General features: G+C 38.9%; 2 protein-coding genes across 2 annotated transcripts in view; one reads left to right on the top strand and one right to left on the bottom strand.

Moving 5' to 3' along the window:
* LOC139155745 (protein RRP5 homolog) overlaps positions 1–4,255 on the top strand; it is a 40,610-nt gene extending 36,355 nt beyond the window's left edge. The window contains 4 exon segments of the mRNA XM_070731019.1: positions 901–1,069; positions 1,882–2,035; positions 3,396–3,561; positions 3,866–4,255. Of these exon segments, the coding sequence (XP_070587120.1) occupies positions 901–1,069; positions 1,882–2,035; positions 3,396–3,561; positions 3,866–4,037 (661 nt within the window). The 3' untranslated portion in view covers positions 4,038–4,255.
* A 1,185-nt stretch (positions 4,256–5,440) lies between these two features.
* Positions 5,441–10,302, bottom strand: LOC139155743 (calcium homeostasis modulator protein 2-like). Its single transcript, XM_070731016.1, has 2 exons — positions 9,674–10,302; positions 5,441–7,628 (listed from the first exon to the last, which is right to left on the bottom strand). The coding sequence occupies exons 1-2, from the start codon at positions 10,214–10,216 to the stop codon at positions 7,212–7,214; spliced, it is 960 nt and encodes a 319-aa protein (XP_070587117.1). The 5' UTR covers positions 10,217–10,302; the 3' UTR covers positions 5,441–7,211.
* Positions 10,303–18,291: the final 7,989 nt, after the last annotated feature.

Raw genomic sequence — 18,291 nt, 5'->3', positions numbered from 1 at the left:
GAAAAAGTTCCAAGTTACATCCTCTCTTTTAACCAAAAATGGTTCTCAGGCTTCAAATCAGAAATTTTTCTTCATTGTTCTTGCCCAGTTTCTTCATTTTAAGTTTATAAATCCAATACATGTAATAGTCAATTTCTATTAAGGCGGGGACAACTTCTGAGTCAAATTTTACAGTTTTTCCCTCTTTGAAATAGTATAATGTGCCCCTGCCATCTCTTTTACTTTTTCTTTTTTTAATTTTCAAGGGAAAAGAAAACTTTTTCTCCTGATATTTTAGCATGCTTTACACACCACTATTCTTCAACTTCCTTATTCTTCCACTTTCAATTTTTAGGATATTTAAAAAGCAAGACAGTCTTTTACATTTTTGCAAATAATCACTTTTTTTCCTGCACAGTCTTGTTGATCCTGGCTCTGCCATGTTTGCTACCTCAGTTCAGCACCGTCGGCTAGAGACTTGCCAGTTTGGGGAGGAGAGATGCGGCTTCCCTCTACCCTCCTGGCTGTCCCTCTTCACTTCACCCCCTCTACAGGAGTGGGGGGGGGGGGCGCCTTGGGTCCAAATTTGGACCTTCAGGTGGGAAGAGTTTGGAGCTGGCCGTGGAGGTCATGGTCCCAGCTTCCGATCGTGCTGAAGGAGGAACCGGAAGTCCCAAATTTGTTTTTTGTTAATCTTCAGTTTCCTTGACAACAGTTCATATCCATACTATATTTTGCTGGGTGGATCTTAAAATAAGATGCTTGCAGCATAAAAGGAACATGAAACATTTCTCTCTTACCTTTCTCCAAATACACAAATATTCGATATAAACTAGCCACAAATTAAGAGGAATAGCAACATCAAAAGCAAAATTAAGAGATTTGATCTTTGTACTGAATGTTGCCTTCTTTCTTCTGTAGAGAAGAACAGGAAAAGCTGAACGTGTGGGTTGCTTTGCTGAACCTGGAGAACATGTATGGCACAGAGGAAGGACTGATGAAAGTTTTTGAAAGAGCAGTTCAGTACAACGAGCCTCTGAAGGTCTTTCAGCAGTTGGCAGACATCTACAGCGCATCTGAGAAATATAAGGTGATGCCAATTATAACAGCATGATAAAGAGAATGATAACTTTTATTCATCTGTGTGTATATGACAGGAATAATATTGGTTTGATTTCAAGAAAGAATGTACCTAGGCTTCTCTAGCTTGTCCTAGACATCCCTTAACATTTTGGACTTGTGGATGTTTTCTCTGTTTGGAGCAGCCGATGTCTTATCTCTGTGTGGCTCTTTTCAATGTCAGATTATTGTTGTTCTTGTCCGGATTGTTGAATGCAAAATGCCCTCTTAAAACCTATGAAATCTATATTCTAAAATTGCAGAATTGGCAGTTGGCAATGAAGAAACAGGACATATAGTTGTATATTTAGCTTGTGTTAAGTGAAGCACCTTGTTGAATAAGGTACACAGGCTTAATGTATATATATTATATTTTTCTAAATATGAGACAAGATTTACCCTTCAGCTCCTTAGAACTGAATTTAGAATATCTGGTCAGATTGTAGAATAGCGGTTAGCATTCTGAGCCTATGTTGAATCATTAAAGCCTGAGGAACATTATTATAGCATAGAACTTTTAAGGCTGAAATAAAACAGAAGGCAGCTGTTTCCAAGCCATGTCTATTTAGCTTAATCCCCATATAAATATCTAAATCTCCTAGCACAGAGGTAGCTATTACCCATTTATATAATTATTAGAAGATAGGCTAGGAAAACCAGGGGAATTGGTAGTATATTTGTGAGAGCAAGAGCTGGATTACCCTTTGTAATTTTGGAGCAATGTAAATATAAATGTTTTGCATATTTAGGATGATTCTTTATTCTTTCTCTTGATCTGTTCAGGAAGCTGATGACCTGTATAATACAATGCTGAAACGCTTCCGTCAAGAAAAGTCTGTGTGGGTAAAGTACACCACTTTTCTTCTGAAACGTGGTTCAGTGGAGGCAGCTCACAGACTTATGCCACGGGCACTGAAGTGTTTGCCAGACAAAGAGCGTAAGAGTTCTTTGGTTTCCTCTTTTTGGGTACTGTCTATATCTTCCTCATTGGACTTCCATTTAGAACATAAGAACATGAGAAGAGCCATGCTGAATTAGGCCAAAGCCCATTGAGTCCAGCATTCTGTGGCCCACCAATTGTCCATAGGGATCTTGAGCAGAAAGAGAAGGCAAGACCCTCCCTTTCCCTTGACCCCCAACATGTGGTACTCAAGGGAATCCTGCCTGCTTCAACCAACATAGAGGCAGCACTTTGACATCCGTTTCAATAACCATCTATATGCTTGGCATCCATGAATCTGTCTAATCCTGCCTTGAAGCTATCAAGGCTGACAGCTGTCACGACATCTTCTGGAAGTGAATTCCACAAGCCAACAACCCTCTGGGTGAAGAAATATTTGTCCTCACTTTCTTACCTATGAGCTTTAGGGAATGCCCCCTTGTCCTAGTATTGTGTGATAGAGAAAATATTTTTTCTCTATCCACCTTTTCTATCCCATGCATGATTTTATACACTTTGATCAAGTCACCACTTAAACGCCATCTTTCAAGGCTAAAGAGACCAAGGCGTTGCAACCTGGTTTCATAAGGAAGGTGCTCCATTTCCTTAGATTGGAGTAGATTAATATCTTGCTATCTGTATTGTAACCATTCTTATCTTTGTCTTTTTCAATCATTTTCTTCTGTTTCTATTTCCTCACCTTCATTTCTTAATAAATATATTTTTTTTCTTTCATGCCAATAGACAAACTAATTCAGCATCACAATGAACAGTGTATATTTTACAAAACATTAGACCAATGATGGCAAACCTGTGGCATAGGTGCCACAGGTGGCACACGGAGCCATATCTGCTGGCACATGAGTCATTGCCCTAGCTCAGTTCCAGTGTGCATGTATGTGATGGCCAGCTGATTTTTGGCTCGTACAGAGGCTCTGGGAGGGCGTTTTTGGTCTCCAGAGAGCCTCCAGGGGATGCGGGAAGCCTTTGGAGCCTGGGGAGGGTGGAACACGAGCCTACTGGGCCCACCAGAAACAGGTGGGAAACAGGCCATTTCTGGCCTCCAGTGGACAAGGGGAGCTGTTTTCGCCCTCCCCAAGCATTGAATTATGAGTGTGGGCACTTGTGCATGCGTTATAGCACACGCCCACGCTCTTTCGGCACCTTAGGGAAAAAAGGTTCATCACTGCATTAGACCTTTCCATCTTGTTTGCTTATCTGCTCTGAAAATTCTTTTACTGAGGATATAGCTAGCCATATATTTCTAAATAATAGTTACACCTTCAAACTTCAGGCAGAATTAATGACTTTTGGAAATAATCATTTAAATCATCTTTGATTCTTTTTTTGGTCACAGATGTGGATGTGATTTCAAAGCTGGCACAGTTAGAGTTCCAGTTTGGTGATGCAGAGCACGGCAAGGCCTTGTTTGAAAACATGCTGAGTACATATCCTAAACGAACAGACATCTGGTCAGTGTACATAGACATAATGATAAAACATGGAAGCCAAAAAGAAGTCCGGTGAGTACTAACATGTGTAGGAAGGTTAGGATATTTAATTTCCAGCAAAGATGCAAATGTAAGCTTTGGAATATGTATTAGCTTAAAACTAAAGCAAGCAGAGTGACTTGATTTTGGCAAGGAAATATTATTAACACTTAACAATGAGAAAACTAAAGAATTTGCATTAGAAATATATTTTAGAAATATATCTCCTATGTATAGGCGAAAGGAAGCTAATAAATGTTAGTCATTTGAAATAGAAAAGATTCATAAAACATCAGATTAAAACTGTTTTCTGAACATTATTTTGGGTTTTTCACAGGGATATTTTTGAAAGAGTGATTCACCTAAATTTTACAGCAAAGAAAATGAAGTTTTTCTTTAAACGCTATCTGGAGTATGAAAAGAAGTATGGCACAGTGGAAACCATCCAGGCAGTGAAGGCAGCAGCATTGGAGTATGTGGAATCCAAGAACAGCCTTGCTGAGAGCTAAATTTTGCAGTAGACAGACTTTGGGGTCTTGCTTTTAAACCCAGTATGTTGAGAAGGGAAGTGGACGAAAGACCCTCCTCCTTTTTTGCTTTTCCCAATGAGCTCAGTAACAGATTAGAATAGGCAGGACCAGAGACTAACAGTGTAAGTGATGTAAATGTTTTACACCTGTTATATCCCCTCCCGAATTCAAATAAAATAATTATATTTATAGCCTTATTTGTCTTTGATTCTTTTTAAAATATACAATTCATAATTGGGAGAAAGCAACCAGCTACTTGGTTACAGTAATAAGTAAATACAGTAGTTCTTCCCTCCCTAAAATATTTTGTATTCCATCCAAGTATAGGCTTAGAAGATAATAACAGCACTGCTTTTTAAGCATTGTATAAATTATATTCAAGGCTTAAAGACTAAATTAAAAGGCTGTTGTGTACAGCAGCAAGGTTTTGCAATTCCATTTACTTAGCCTCGTCATCATAGCTTAAATATAAAATTTGTTTGTTTGTTTGTTTGTTTATTTACTTACTTACTTACTTACTTGACTTCTATTCCGCCCAATCCCGAAGGACTCAGGGCGGCTTACAAACAACAGCATAAAATTACAATTAACAACAATAATAAAAAGAAGTCAAGGAAAAAACCCCTAATTTCTAAAATCATCATTAAAACTAAGATAATTTAATGGCATACATACTAATCAGTTTTATTTTATATGCTGTTCTACATCTGCTATTTACAGAATTCTGAATGTCTTACAAATATGCTAAAAATATTGATGTTAAATATACAGTTTCTAAACAATTAGCAGTTTCCATACATTTTTCCATTTGTTATCTTACAATCCAATGTTCCAGATTCATTGCCCTACAGAAGACTATAGTCATTGCCTAAAAACTGGCAATGTCATGGCATTTACATAGTAATACGTAGTGCAAATGTCAGGCACTGTTAAGAAAATAGCCATAATTTATCATTTTGCCCTTAATTCCAATAAGTGACAGTCGTACACCTTGGAAGAAAATGGCAGGGCATGTATATTTTGCCATATGATATTTGAATAGATTCTTATTCATTTATTTTATAACCTGCTTTTTCTTTAGGAATTGAAAGCTGTGTACATAGTATGGCCTTCTTCCATTTTTACCTACATCAACAACTCTATAAAAGTTGGTTGAGTTTAGAGTTACTAGCTCAAAATTATCCACTGCATTGATATGTCCAGTTCTAACCCAATATTTGACTATTATACCATCATTAGTTCTGTCTTGCCATCCAATTCTGTAGTGTTTCATATTTTAGTCACTGATAATCCCACATATATCCCACAATACGTTAAAAGGCCAAAGTGAATGTTAATAACTACTATGATATCTATGTTAAGATTAAGACAATAAATCAACCTTTTAGTGTTTAAAAATTTTCTTTCATTAACAAATCGATCAAAGGTATACAGAAAAGAAAGATCTGAAAAACCAAGAGAAATTTGAGCAGATTTAACAAGTAACAACAATTTAGTGTGGCTTTTGTCTTTAGCAGCCACATTTACAACTGAGACACAAAAGAATTAGGAGAATTTCTCTTTCATCTGAAAAGAATATAATGTTTATTTGTAGGAAATATTTCAGACCGATTTAAAAGATACCCGTTAGTCCTCAACGTATGACTATAATCAAGCCCAGAATTATGGTAGTACGGTGATTTGTGCTGAATTTTACAACCTTTTTGTGCCAGTTGTTGAGCAAATGCCACAGTAGCTAAGCAAATGTAGTTGTTAAGCAAGTGTGTCAGTCATTAAGAAAACCCATTTTAGCCCATGTGCATTTATTTTGCTGGAAACCAGAAATAAATACCAGTTTCTGGCAAAAAAAAAAAAAAACCACAAAAAAAATTGGTAGCATGACCGCAGGATACTACAAACAATTGTAAATGTGGGCTGGTTGCCGAATATCCAAAATGAGACCAAATATCCAAAATTGTGTGGGGGGGGGGGGGGGATTAATGTGGGCTGGTTTCCGAATATCCAAAATGAGACCTGGGATCACAGGGAGAGTCCAGCCATCAAAATTTCAAACCCAAATCATAAGTAACACTGAGGAATTCCTTCGTAACTTTGATTAGTTGCTAAGCAATGGGTCATAAATCAAGGACCAAATGTACATGTTTATCAGTTAGCATATTTTCAGAAATTATACATTGATGAATAATTTCTTGTTCAATTGGACAGATCTCTTCCCCGCTTCCAATATTATTTAGTACCAGACTGTTAAACTTTAATCATCTATTCTTATATATACTGTTCAAAAAAATAAAGGGAACAGTCAAATAGCACATCCTAGATCTGAATGAATGAAATATTCTCATTGAATACTTTGTTCTGTACGAAGTTGAATGTGCACAACAGCATGTGAAATTGATGGTCAATCAGTGTTGCTTCCCAAGTGGACAGTTTGATTTCACAGAAGTTTGATTTACTTGGAGTTATATTGTGTTGTTTAAATATTCCCTTTATTTTTTTTTGAGCACTGTATAGAAGAATATATCCCACTGAGCTTCATAGGCCTTATTTCTCATGAGACAGCACCAATAGATTTGTATCACATGTGACATAGTTCATTTGATATCGATGATATTGATATTTTTTGAGAGTTTAATCGAAGTATAAAACCAATTCTTGGGTGCTTTCCAGCATAGCTATCTTAAGTGCTCAAAATGATTTTCACTAAGCTTGTAGGAAAAGCTGCTGAGTAGATGCAGGTAGTCCTTGATTATAAAACAGGATATGTTTGCTTGTTGGAATGCTACCTTAGATAAATGCAGGTGATCCTCCATGTACAACCACAATTGAGCTCAAAATTTATGTTGCTAAGTGAAACTTTTGCTATTGGAGTTTTGCCTTGTTTTGCATCCTTTCTTGCCACAATTATTAAGTGAGCAATATGGCTGTTAGGCGAATCTGGCTTTCTCATTGATTCTCAGAATGTTGCAAAAAAGTGATGACTCTGGGAAACTGCAACCGTCATATATACATGCCAGTTGCCAAGCATCTGAATTTTGATAATGTGACCATAGGGAAACTGCGATGGTAATAAATGTGAAAGACGGTCATAAATCAGTGCCGTTGTACATTTGACTGGTCACTAAATGAATGGTTGTAAATTGAGGGCTACCTATATTAGGTAGCTAGGAAGGCTGTTTCCTGGCTATCAGGATTAGAGGAGTTTCCCATTACATTTTTGGCCCACTTATGCAGGCGGCTATAGAGAGGGTAGCCATTATTCTCTCGATAGATGTAGACTCCAGTGATGGCATCCCATTGTATCCGGGGCTGAACATTTTGAACATTATACGCTTGGACCAGTTCCTGGTCCTCTTTATCTAAATGTACAAATCCAAAGAAGTTTTTGACGCTGTTGGCAGCCACAATCTTGGAATGTACCTCAGCAGTCTGATGGAACAGCCTAGCTTCATTAGAGCGGTATTGGTTCCAGTAGGCCTCTTGGCGGTAGCTGAGGGGTGAGCAGCAATGCTTCAGGCACTTGGTGATGAACACAACAACTGCCACCCCACCAATGAGCATCCATCCAAAGAGCTGAAGGGAAAGAAAATACAGATAAGGACACAGCTTGGATTGGTTTGATTTTTAACGAGTTTGGTTTTTTTAAAAGCCTACCTTTATTTTATTTTATTTGAATTACAAAATTGGACTCCAAAGTATAATTGAAACTCTAATCAAGTTCAGTTACATTTGTAAGTGGATAATGGTGAAAACAATAATTATAGTGGATCTTCATTTTTTCCACATTGAAACTGGTTAACTGTAAGCTTTGCATTTAAATGGTAGTTGAAGATTTTTATGGATTAAATATCTGAAAATAATCAGTTTTGTTTGCGTGGACTTCCATGCAACCAATGGATTTCACTGTTTCATGAGCACTCTCGTACTTGTTCTGGAGGCTACTAAGATTTAGGGGATATTCTTACAAACCATTAAAAACATTTGGTAAAATAAAAGTGTTCAGATGGATAACCATATTTGTCTTGCAATGAAGAATAGTGTTTACCAAACTATCCTGTTTAAGTAGGCTTTTGCAAGGAACATGCTATAGAAGATTTTTATTGTTATTCTTTGGTTTTTGCTGTGGGCTGGGCCAACATTCAGTTTTTGTTATTTTTTGCATTTTGATGACTTGTTTTGTAGCATGCCATGTTGTTAATCTGAATTAGTGAGCATTGGAGTTCATGTTTGGATTTTGCTTTATGATTATAGTAATTATACGTCGACTGTTTCAAAACTTATCAAATTGGGTATTCAACATGTTTTGAAGCAGAAATCTTGTCCCACTCTTCGCCTTCCACCCAGTAGTTGACATGCAAGGACTCTGTTTTAGTACTGAATGTGTCTTCCAGATAAATTACTGACAAAGACTGAGGTACTACTGTATATTATACAGTGTTCCCTCGTTTATTGCGGGCATTACATTCCAGGACCACCCGCGATAAATGAAAATACGCGAAGTAGGAACAATAAAACGACATTCTGTTCAGGGGGTCGTCCGCTTCCTCCAAAAGTCCCAGGTGAGCGGGACTTCGGCTCCTATCGTTCCAAGTCCCAAGGTAGGGGACCAAGGGAGTTGGAGTCTGGCCCACCTTGCTTCCCTTCATCCCATCCAGAGCAGAAAAGCCGTCGAGGCAGAGGACGGTGAACCTTCCGCTTCCTCCTCGGCTCTGCCACATCTGCTGACCCTTGGGCAGCCCTAGAATTCCGGCCGCCAAGACTTCCCCCCTCCCCACTCACCTGCAGTGGAACCCCACCACTGGCTCTGGCAGACACTGTGGGCTCTTGACCACACATGCGTATGATCTTAAAAACCCGTGATGCACTGAGTCTGCGAAAGGTGAACCACGAATTGGCGAGGGAACACTACATTATATATATGTGTGTAAATAAATTAATATGGTATTTTCCCCAAAATACGACCTACCCTGAAAACAAGCCCTAGCCAAATTTTCCTTCCTCTAGGCCATTACAAGTTATGTATGGTATGTTTGTGTGTATGTTTGGTTTTTATAATAAGGGTTTTTAGTTGTTTTATTAAATTGGATTGTTACATGTTGTTTTTATCATTGTTGTTAGCAGCCCCGAGTCTGCGGAGAGGGTCAGCATACAAATAAATAAAATAAAATAAAATAAGATAAAATAATAAAATAAAATAAAATAAATAAATAAATAAAATAATAAAATAATAAAATAATAAAATAATAAAATAATATAATATAATATATAATATAATATAATAAAATAAAATAAGAAATAAAATAAAATAATAAAATAAATAAATAAATAAAATAAAATAAAATAAATAAAATAAAATAAAATAAAATAATAAAATAAAATAAAATAAAATAAAATAAATAAAATAAAATAAAATAAAATAAAATAATAAAATAAATAATAAAATAAAATAATAAAATAAAATAAATAAAATAAAATAATAAAATAAAATAAAATAATAAATAAAATAAAATAAATAAAATAAAATAAATAAAATAATAAAATAAAATAAAAAATAAAATAAATAAACAAACAAATAAAACTGGATCTTATTTTGGGGGAAACATGAATAAATAAATTACCTGTGACTCATATCTTAATCGTCTTGTAACTTCATCCTTAAAATGTGTCATGTTGGCTGGCTCATCTTCACAAGGAAACCTGGCCAGGATTTCTGGTCCATAGCCAGGTGGAAAATGATCCAGGGTAGTGGGATCCTGGAATTCACTTAAGGCACAGATATAGGCTTCTCCACGAAGTAGCGAGATCACTGACCATGTGATAGGAGCCACCGCAGCCCTTCCCATGACAGATCCAAAGATCAAGAAATTAGCTGCTGCAGAAAAGTTCTTGGTTCCTCGCTTGTGACACTCAGCCACTAAGTTCCAAGTGTGGTTGTTCCAGATCACACCGATCACGAACAAGGCCAGAGCAGGCACTCCTATGGCAGCCAGACCGTAGATGTAATTCCGAGTTGGGGAACATGGACAGTGGAATGCAACCACCGAGAACACTTCTTGGCTTCCGACAGTACCCAGAGCCACCAAGCCATTGAAAATCATCACATCTTTACTTTTGAAGAAGAGTGAAAGAAAGCGGAAATTTTCAGCAATAAGAGCAGCCATTTTATTTGGGTTCAATTGCAGCGCTTAGTACTTTGATGCAGAAGAGATGCCTATAGACATTCCTGGTCTTCTCACCTCTTCATTTACTGTAAAAACAGAAACATCACTAACAATTGTGGATTTAAAAATGTGTGCTTATCAAAAATCACTAGACATTGATATATATTTCAACTTTGTATATTGTAAGTGGATCACAAGCTTTCTAACAGACAGGAAGCAGCAGGTGAAGCTAGGAAAAATCACATCAGATACATGTACAATTAGCACAGGTGCCCCCCAAGGCTGTGTACTCTCACCACTTCTCTCTATACACTAATGACTGCATCTCAAACGATCCATCGGTTAAACTACTGAAGTTTGCAGATGATACAACAGTGATTGGACTCATTCGAGACAATGATGAATCCGCATACAGATGGGAAGTTGAACAACTATCCTTGTGGTGTGACCAGAACAATCTAGAACTGAACACACTCAAAACCGTAGAAATGGTGGTAGACTTTAAGAGAAACCCTTCCACCTTTCCACCTCTCACAATACTAGACAACACAGTATCATCAGTAGAGACCTTCAAATTTCTAGGTTCTATCATATCTCAAGACCTAAAATGGTCACCTAACATCAAAAACATCATCAAAAAAGCACAACAAAGAATGTTCTTTCTGCGCCAGCTCAGGAAGCTCAAACTGCCCAAGGAGCTGCTGATACAGTTCTACAGAGAAATCACTGAGTCTGTCATCTGCACCTCTATAACTGTCTGGTTTGGTGCTGCAACCCAACAGTATCGACACAGACTTCAGAGGATAAACAGAACTGCAGAAAAAACAATTGCTGCCAACCTGCCTTCCATTGAGGACCTGTATACTGCACGAGTCAAAAAGAGGGCGGGGAAAATATTTACTGACCCCTCACATCCTGGACACAAATTGTTTCAACTCCTACCCTCAAAACGTTGCTACAGAGCACTGCACACCAAGACAACTAGACACAACAGTTTTTTTCCGAACGCCATCACTCTACTAAACAAATAATTCCCTCAACACTGTCAGACTTTCTACTAAATCTGCACTTCTATTCTACTAGTTTTTCTCATCATTCCTTCCACCCATTTCATTCCATGTTGACTGTATGACTGTAACTTATTGCTTATACAGTAGAACCCCGACTTACGAGACTAATTGGTTCCGGAAGGAGGCTCGTAAGTCGGGACGCTCGTATGACGAAACATTGTTTCCCATAGGAAACAATGTAAAGTCAATTAATCCGTGCAACAACAAAAAAAACCGCTGCCCCCGAACGCGGAAGTTAGCGTTCAGAGACAGCTGCGAAGTGGGGCGGGTGTTTTAAAACGTGGCAGCCGGCCTGGGGGGCTCGGGGGGAAGCCCCCGAGCCCCCCAGGCCGGCTGCCACGTTTTAAAACACCCGCCCCACTTCGCAGCTGTCTGCTGAATCCGGACCGCCAACTTCCGCGTTCGGATTCAGCAGAGAGCTGCGAAGTGGGGCGGGTGTTTTAAAATGTGGCAGCCGGCCTGGGGAGCTCGGGGGGGAGCCCCCGAGCCCCCCAGGCCGGCTGCCCCATTTTAAAACACCCGCCCCACTTCGCAGCTGTCTGCTGAATCCGGACCGCTAACTTCCGCGTTCGGATTCAGCAGAGAGCTGCGAAGTGGGGCGGGTGTTTTAAAACGTGGCAGCCGGCCTGGGGGGTTCGGGGGGAGCCCCCGAGCCCCCCAGGCCGGCTGCCCCGTTTTAAAACACCCGCCCCACTTCGCAGCTGTCTGCTGAATCCGGACCGCTAACTTCCGCGTTCGGATTCAGCAGAGAGCTGCGAAGTGGGGCGGGTGTTTTAAAACGTGGCAGCCGGCCTGGGGGGCTCGGGGGGAAGCCCCCGAGCCCCCCAGGCCGGCTGCCACGTTTTAAAACACCCGCCCCACTTCGCAGCTGTCTGCTGAATCCGGACCGCTAACTTCCGCGCGGCTTTTCTGCTGACTCCTGGCGAACTTCCCCGCTTTAGCAGTCAGCGGAAAACCCCCGTGTGTGTTTTAAAACATCGGAGCCGGCATGGGGAGGCTTTTAATCAGCCCCCGAGCCCCCAACCCGGACTCGGGGGTTGATTAAAAGCCTCCCCATGCCAGCTCCGATGTTTTAAAACACACGCGCGGCTTCTTTGCTGACTCCTGGCGAACTTCCCCGCTTTAGTAGTCAGCGGAAAAGCCGCGTGTGTGTTTTAAAACATCGGAGCTGGCATGGGGAGGCTTTTAATCAACCCCCGAGTCCGGGTTGGGGGCTCGGGGGCTGATTAAAAGCCTCCCCATGCCGGCTCCGATGTTTTAAAACACACGCGCGGCTTCTTTGCTGACTCCTGGCGAACTTCCCCGCTTTAGTAGTCAGCGGAAAAGCCGCGTGTGTGTTTTAAAACATCGGAGCTGGCATGGGGAGGCTTTTAATCAACCCCCGAGTCCGGGTTGGGGGCTCGGGGGCTGATTAAAAGCCTCCCCATGCCGGCTCCGATGTTTTAAAACACACGCGCGGCTTTTCCGCTGGGAAGCAAAGCAAGCCAGCCCGGCTCTTCTCGGCTCGTATCTCGAATGTGAGCTCGTGAGTCGAGCAAAAATTTCTCTACTCTCGCAGCTCGTATCTCGAGTAGCTCGTAAGTAGAGCTGCTTGTATGTCGGGGTTCCACTGTATCCTAAAATTTTTATTAATATTGCTTCTTCATTGCTTATTTGACCCCTATGACAATCATTAAGTGTTGTACCACATGATTCTTGACAAATGTATATTTTATTTTATGTATGCTGAGAGCACATGCACCAAGACAAATTCCTTCTGTGTCCAATCACACTTGGCCAATAAAAATTCTATTCTATTCTATTCTATTCTATTCTATTCTATAATAAGTAAACTAAACAGTCTATGACCTTGTATTATAACATTATGCATCCAGTTTACAATTCCTGCAGGTAATATCTTTCAGCAAAGCTTTTCTCAAGTGTTAATTATACTAAAAACAGGTAAAATTTTAGGAAATTAATCTGTAAATATTACTTATATAAGAATTTATGCAACTTCAATGTACAATATGTTTTTAAATGGTTTTAAATGGTTATATATTTTATTACATATACCCCCACTAAAAGTATTTATTCTCCATTCACATACTGAGAATGTATAACAACAATAGATGCAACTTTCATCTGTTCTTTCATTCCCTCCCGCTATCGCTCAGCTAGCTGCTTGTCTACCTTCATTTTCCTTCTTATAAAATAACAGTCAAGTGTGCCTTACCTTTTCCATGTATTTGCTGCTATTTATTTAATGACACTGGAATTATCTGAAGTTTTCAATGCCGAAATACCGTTTTTGTGGGTTGAAGAAGCAGTGCTTTTAATCTTGGATTCGGACTGTTCTGTTCTGCTACGTGATGTTGAGACTTTTATATTTTCATGACCCTACAACTATGATATTATCAGCATTAATTGTCAACTTGAATTCACTGTATTAATGTGAATAATCTGGGCTGAGTTTATAACTTTTGATGAATTACAGGAAATAAATAGTTACTGTCTGACTAATTTGAATCAAGGGGAGTAACAAGGACAACTTGAATTTATCACCGTTGGTGACATGGCTCAGTGGCTAATATCTACAGTCACTGTTCATCTTTTTTGTAATATGTATAAGGAATCACTAAATGTCCTTTATTGACAGCATGAGTAATGAGATATCTTTATGGCAGAAAAAAAGTCAAGGAAAGGAATCATAGATAGTGACTTCTATGTACAGTGATCCCTCGAGTTTCGCGATCTCGAGTATTGCGAAACGCTATATCGTGAGTTTTCAACCCGGAAGTAAACTCCACCATCTGCGCATGCGTGCCCTTCCACGCATGCGTAGATGGTGGAGTTTCCCCACCGGGCAGAGGCTTCCCTGGGTCTTCCCCCTCTTGCCCCGGTAAGACCCCAGCTGCGGCGCGAGCAACGGCATGGGCGGGCGGGTGGCATGCGCGTGGGAAACCCCAGCTCCGCTTCCCAGCTGGGAAGCAGAGCTGGCAACGGCGGGCGAAGGGCGGGCGGCGGTGGAAGTAAAAACACCATCTGCGCATGCGCAGATGGTGTTTTTACTTCTGCACCGCTACTTCGCGAAAAATCGATCATCGCGAGGGGTCCTGGAACGGAACCCTCGCGATGATCGAGGGATCACTGTATAACAAAATTTATTCCTTGCATTTCAGATGTTAAAATTGCAAACTGGTGAAAAGTAGCTGCTTGATTATATCTTAGCTCAGGGAAAATATTATGTCCTTCTTTCCTTCTTTCCTTCCTTCCTTCCTTCCTCCCTCCCTCCCTCCCTCCCTCCCTTCCCTCCCTCCCTCCCTCCTTCCTTCCTTCTTATGATTTTTTTTTTGGAAGAGTAGAGTTATTATATTAATTTTAAATGAATGAAATTGATAAGATTTTCACTACTTTCCCCTCTACTCCAAGTGACAAGAATCATAACATTCCTGTGGTGGAGTTTTCTTTTTTTTAGTGGGTGATGTACCAGATAGAAAGGTGTCTAGTACAAGGATGAGTCAATGGAGGGGTTCTTGCAAAAACATCTTATCAATAGAAATCACAAGCTCTCAAAGATGATCAGCAGAGGAAATGTGTGAGAACGCATTAAATAAAATGATACTAAACTATATCTGGTAAGGGAAGAAATCAAGAATCAAATTAAAAGCATTACAGGATAGTAGAGTTATAGGAAGATTTGGACTCCGGGATTGGGAGTCAAACTACCAGGCATCAATACTCATCTGGATTAAAGATTGGATCGAATTGAAGAATAAGAGAACTCTAATATTAGAGGAGCATGACCTTCAAATGGGATGGAAAACATAGACAACATAGCTACTTCTGAAGACACCTTTTTTGTTTGTTTGCCTGCATGCTTGTTTGCTTCATCAAGCATGTATTAGATGACAGATAAAAGAAGACAATAAGACAGTAGGACAGGGAAGGTAGGCACAATGGTGCACTTATGCATGCCCCTTTAGAGATGCATTATTACAAACATGGCTAAAAATAAAGAAGAAACATTATAGAAAAGTCCCAGAATGGTTATTATCCATATAGGCACTAATATATCCAAACACACTGGAATTGATAAAATTAAAAGATACAAGGATTTATTAAACAGCCAAAGGGAACTGAAGATAAGACAAGAGCTAAAAGAACAGGGTACAGACATTGATTGGTGGCCATACAATCCAGATACAAAACAGACTTGGAACAATATGCCCTCATCACCTCGAGGTTCGACTACTGTAATGCTCTCTACATGGGGCTATCTTTGAAAAGTGTTCGGAAACTTCAAAGTACATAGTCATATTTACAGATGAATCTACATCGCATATACATTCCTATCAACATTGTCTTCTAATTACTTTTTTTAAAAAAGGAAAAAATTAATAAATATATATATATATATATATTTTAAAAAGAAAAGTGTTCGGAAACTTCAGATCGTGCAGAATGCAGCTGCGAGTGCAGTCGTGGGCTTCCCCAGGTATGCCCATGTTACACCAACACTCCGCAGTCTGCACTGGTTGCCGATCAATTTCTGGTCACAATGCAAAGTGTTGGTTATGACCTTTAAAGCCCTTCATGGCATCGGACCAGAATATCTCAGAGACCGCCTTCTCCCGCACGAATCCCAGCGACCGATTAGGTCCCACAGAGTGGACCTTCTCCGGGTCCTGTCAACTAAACAATGTCAGTTGGTGGGCCCCAGGAGAAGAGCCTTCTCTGTGGCAGCCCCGACTCTCTGGAACCAGCTCCCCCCAGAGATTAGAACTGCCCCTACCCTCCTTGCCTTTCGTAAACTCCTTAAAACCCACCTTTGTCGTCAGGCATGGGGGAACTGAGATATCTCCCCTGGGCCTATTCAATTCAATTTATGTATGGTATGCTTGTATGTATGTTTGCTTAAATAATGGTTTTTTTTAAATATTTTAAATTGTAAATTATTAGATTTGTCATGAACTGTTTTATTGTGTTGTGAGCCGCCCCGAGTCTACGGAAAGAGGCGGCATACAAATCTAATTAATTAAATAAATAAATAAATAAATAAATATGGATTTCAAAAGGAAAAATATGAATTAGATAAAATTTTACAAAGCCCAGAGGATAAATTGATAACCAAAATTTATAATTATCTACTGAGATATAAATTGGAAGAGGAGGTAGTAAAAGAAAATATGATAATGCTGGAAATGTAATCCCAGCCAGGGAACGTTCTACCACATGTGGTGGACATGCTCCAAAGCAAAACAATACTGGAGTATCGTTAGAATATATTTAGCAGAGATAATTGAACAATACTTAGAGATTAAACCGAAAACATTTTTATTGAGAATACTATCAGAAACGTATAAAAAAGAATACAGTATCTAATCATACATATCATAACAGCTGCAAGATAATATATGCACAAAACTGGAAAAATAAAAATACACCAACATAATAAAATTGGATCAGAAAAGTTTTAGAGCGTGCAGAAATCGGTAAGCTTACAAAAGAATTACAAAAAAAGAGGAAACAATGTACTATAAAATATGGGGGGAATGCAGGGGTGGGCGGGAACGCAGTGGGGTAGCAAAAATGGACCTCCACCCAGAGCACCCAATTTGCACTGAAAAATGTTAAAATGTTAAAAGTAAAAATTTTGGTAGCCCTTCACTGGGAAAATGACATGTGGCAGAAAGGAGGGCTAAAGGATAAGAGAACAGCAAAAAGAAGATGATATTGGATTTAAAAGGTAATAATGAATAAATGTAAATAGAAAAAATATAGACAGTATGGTAGAAATAAAGTGCCTTACTATTATAACTCCTAATCCTAAAACCTTTAGCCTTAGACTATCTACAATTGACCTCTCCCCCTTTCTAAGAGGTCTGTAAGGGGCGTGCATAAGCGCACCACTGTGCCTACCGTCCCTGTCCTATTGTCCTCTTTTGTTACTTTTAATCATTACTTATCTAATGTTTTATTTCTACAAATTACCACCCTATAATTGTTTGACAAAATAAATAAATAAATGACGTCTAAAAATTGATTTATGAAAGAAAATGAGAAATTGTAGAGGGAAAATTGTACAAGTCTAAATGTTTAATGATGTGAAAATGTTGAAAAGAAGGAAATTGTAAAACTTTCTGTTTGTGTTTTTAATGTAAAAAATCCTCTTCAATAAAAATTATTATTAAAAAAAGAGAGAAATAAAGGGCACAAAATGAAAGTAAGTTTCCAAAGGAAATCATTCTACGGAACAGGGATGCCTCTATAAATATTGGAAAATATGAACTATTCTGCCGTTAATGCATTCTTCAGAGTGGGAGTTATTTTAGCTCTGGCAGTGACTACTGCATCTTGGGTACGTTGATGTAATCCTCCATTTCAAACTGCTTTTTAAAATTCTTTACAAGTACAGTATACTTAATAGAACTGCTTCTGTTGTGTGGTTTAACTTTTATCTCTTATCCCAGATTTGTAAAAATGTTCCATGCATTCTTCTTTTCTGCTCCCTAATTTTTAGTTATAAAATATTATCTTGGTTTGCTTTACTGTTATTTTATTAAAAAGCACTGCAAGATACTGAATTGCAAACACTTGTATTCATTCAGCTTATATATCTTCAGCAACACATTCCTAATGCTTTATTTGCTTGCTCATATATCTAAGACGGGCTGGAATTTCTGCCCTTGGCAAGCTTTCTGTTTTTTCAAGAGAACTTTTTTTTGCTTTTTTTAGCATGTTATTTTTAACCGTTCTAGGGCAAGTTCCTGCCATTTCTAGCTGGAGTCAGTCTTACATTGTTCTCTTTTGAAACAACTACAGTATAGTACACTTGAAAGAAATTAGCCCATAAAATAGTATCACAGCTTTCTTTCAATTCATTCACTCTTCTGGAAGCAGCAAGGAAATTAAAATAATTTTAAAACACCATTTTCCTCTTTTAGATGTTTGTGTATTGGAAAGAATTATGTTCACATTCTCCAAGCCCCTAACTAAAATTGTGACTTGCATCAGCTCAAGAGT

Source organism: Erythrolamprus reginae, unplaced genomic scaffold (assembly GCF_031021105.1).
Source record: "Erythrolamprus reginae isolate rEryReg1 unplaced genomic scaffold, rEryReg1.hap1 H_50, whole genome shotgun sequence".
Lineage (NCBI taxonomy): Eukaryota > Metazoa > Chordata > Lepidosauria > Squamata > Dipsadidae > Erythrolamprus > Erythrolamprus reginae.
The sequence above is the reverse complement of the archived record's forward strand: the minus strand, read 5'-3'. Positions and strand labels throughout refer to the sequence as shown.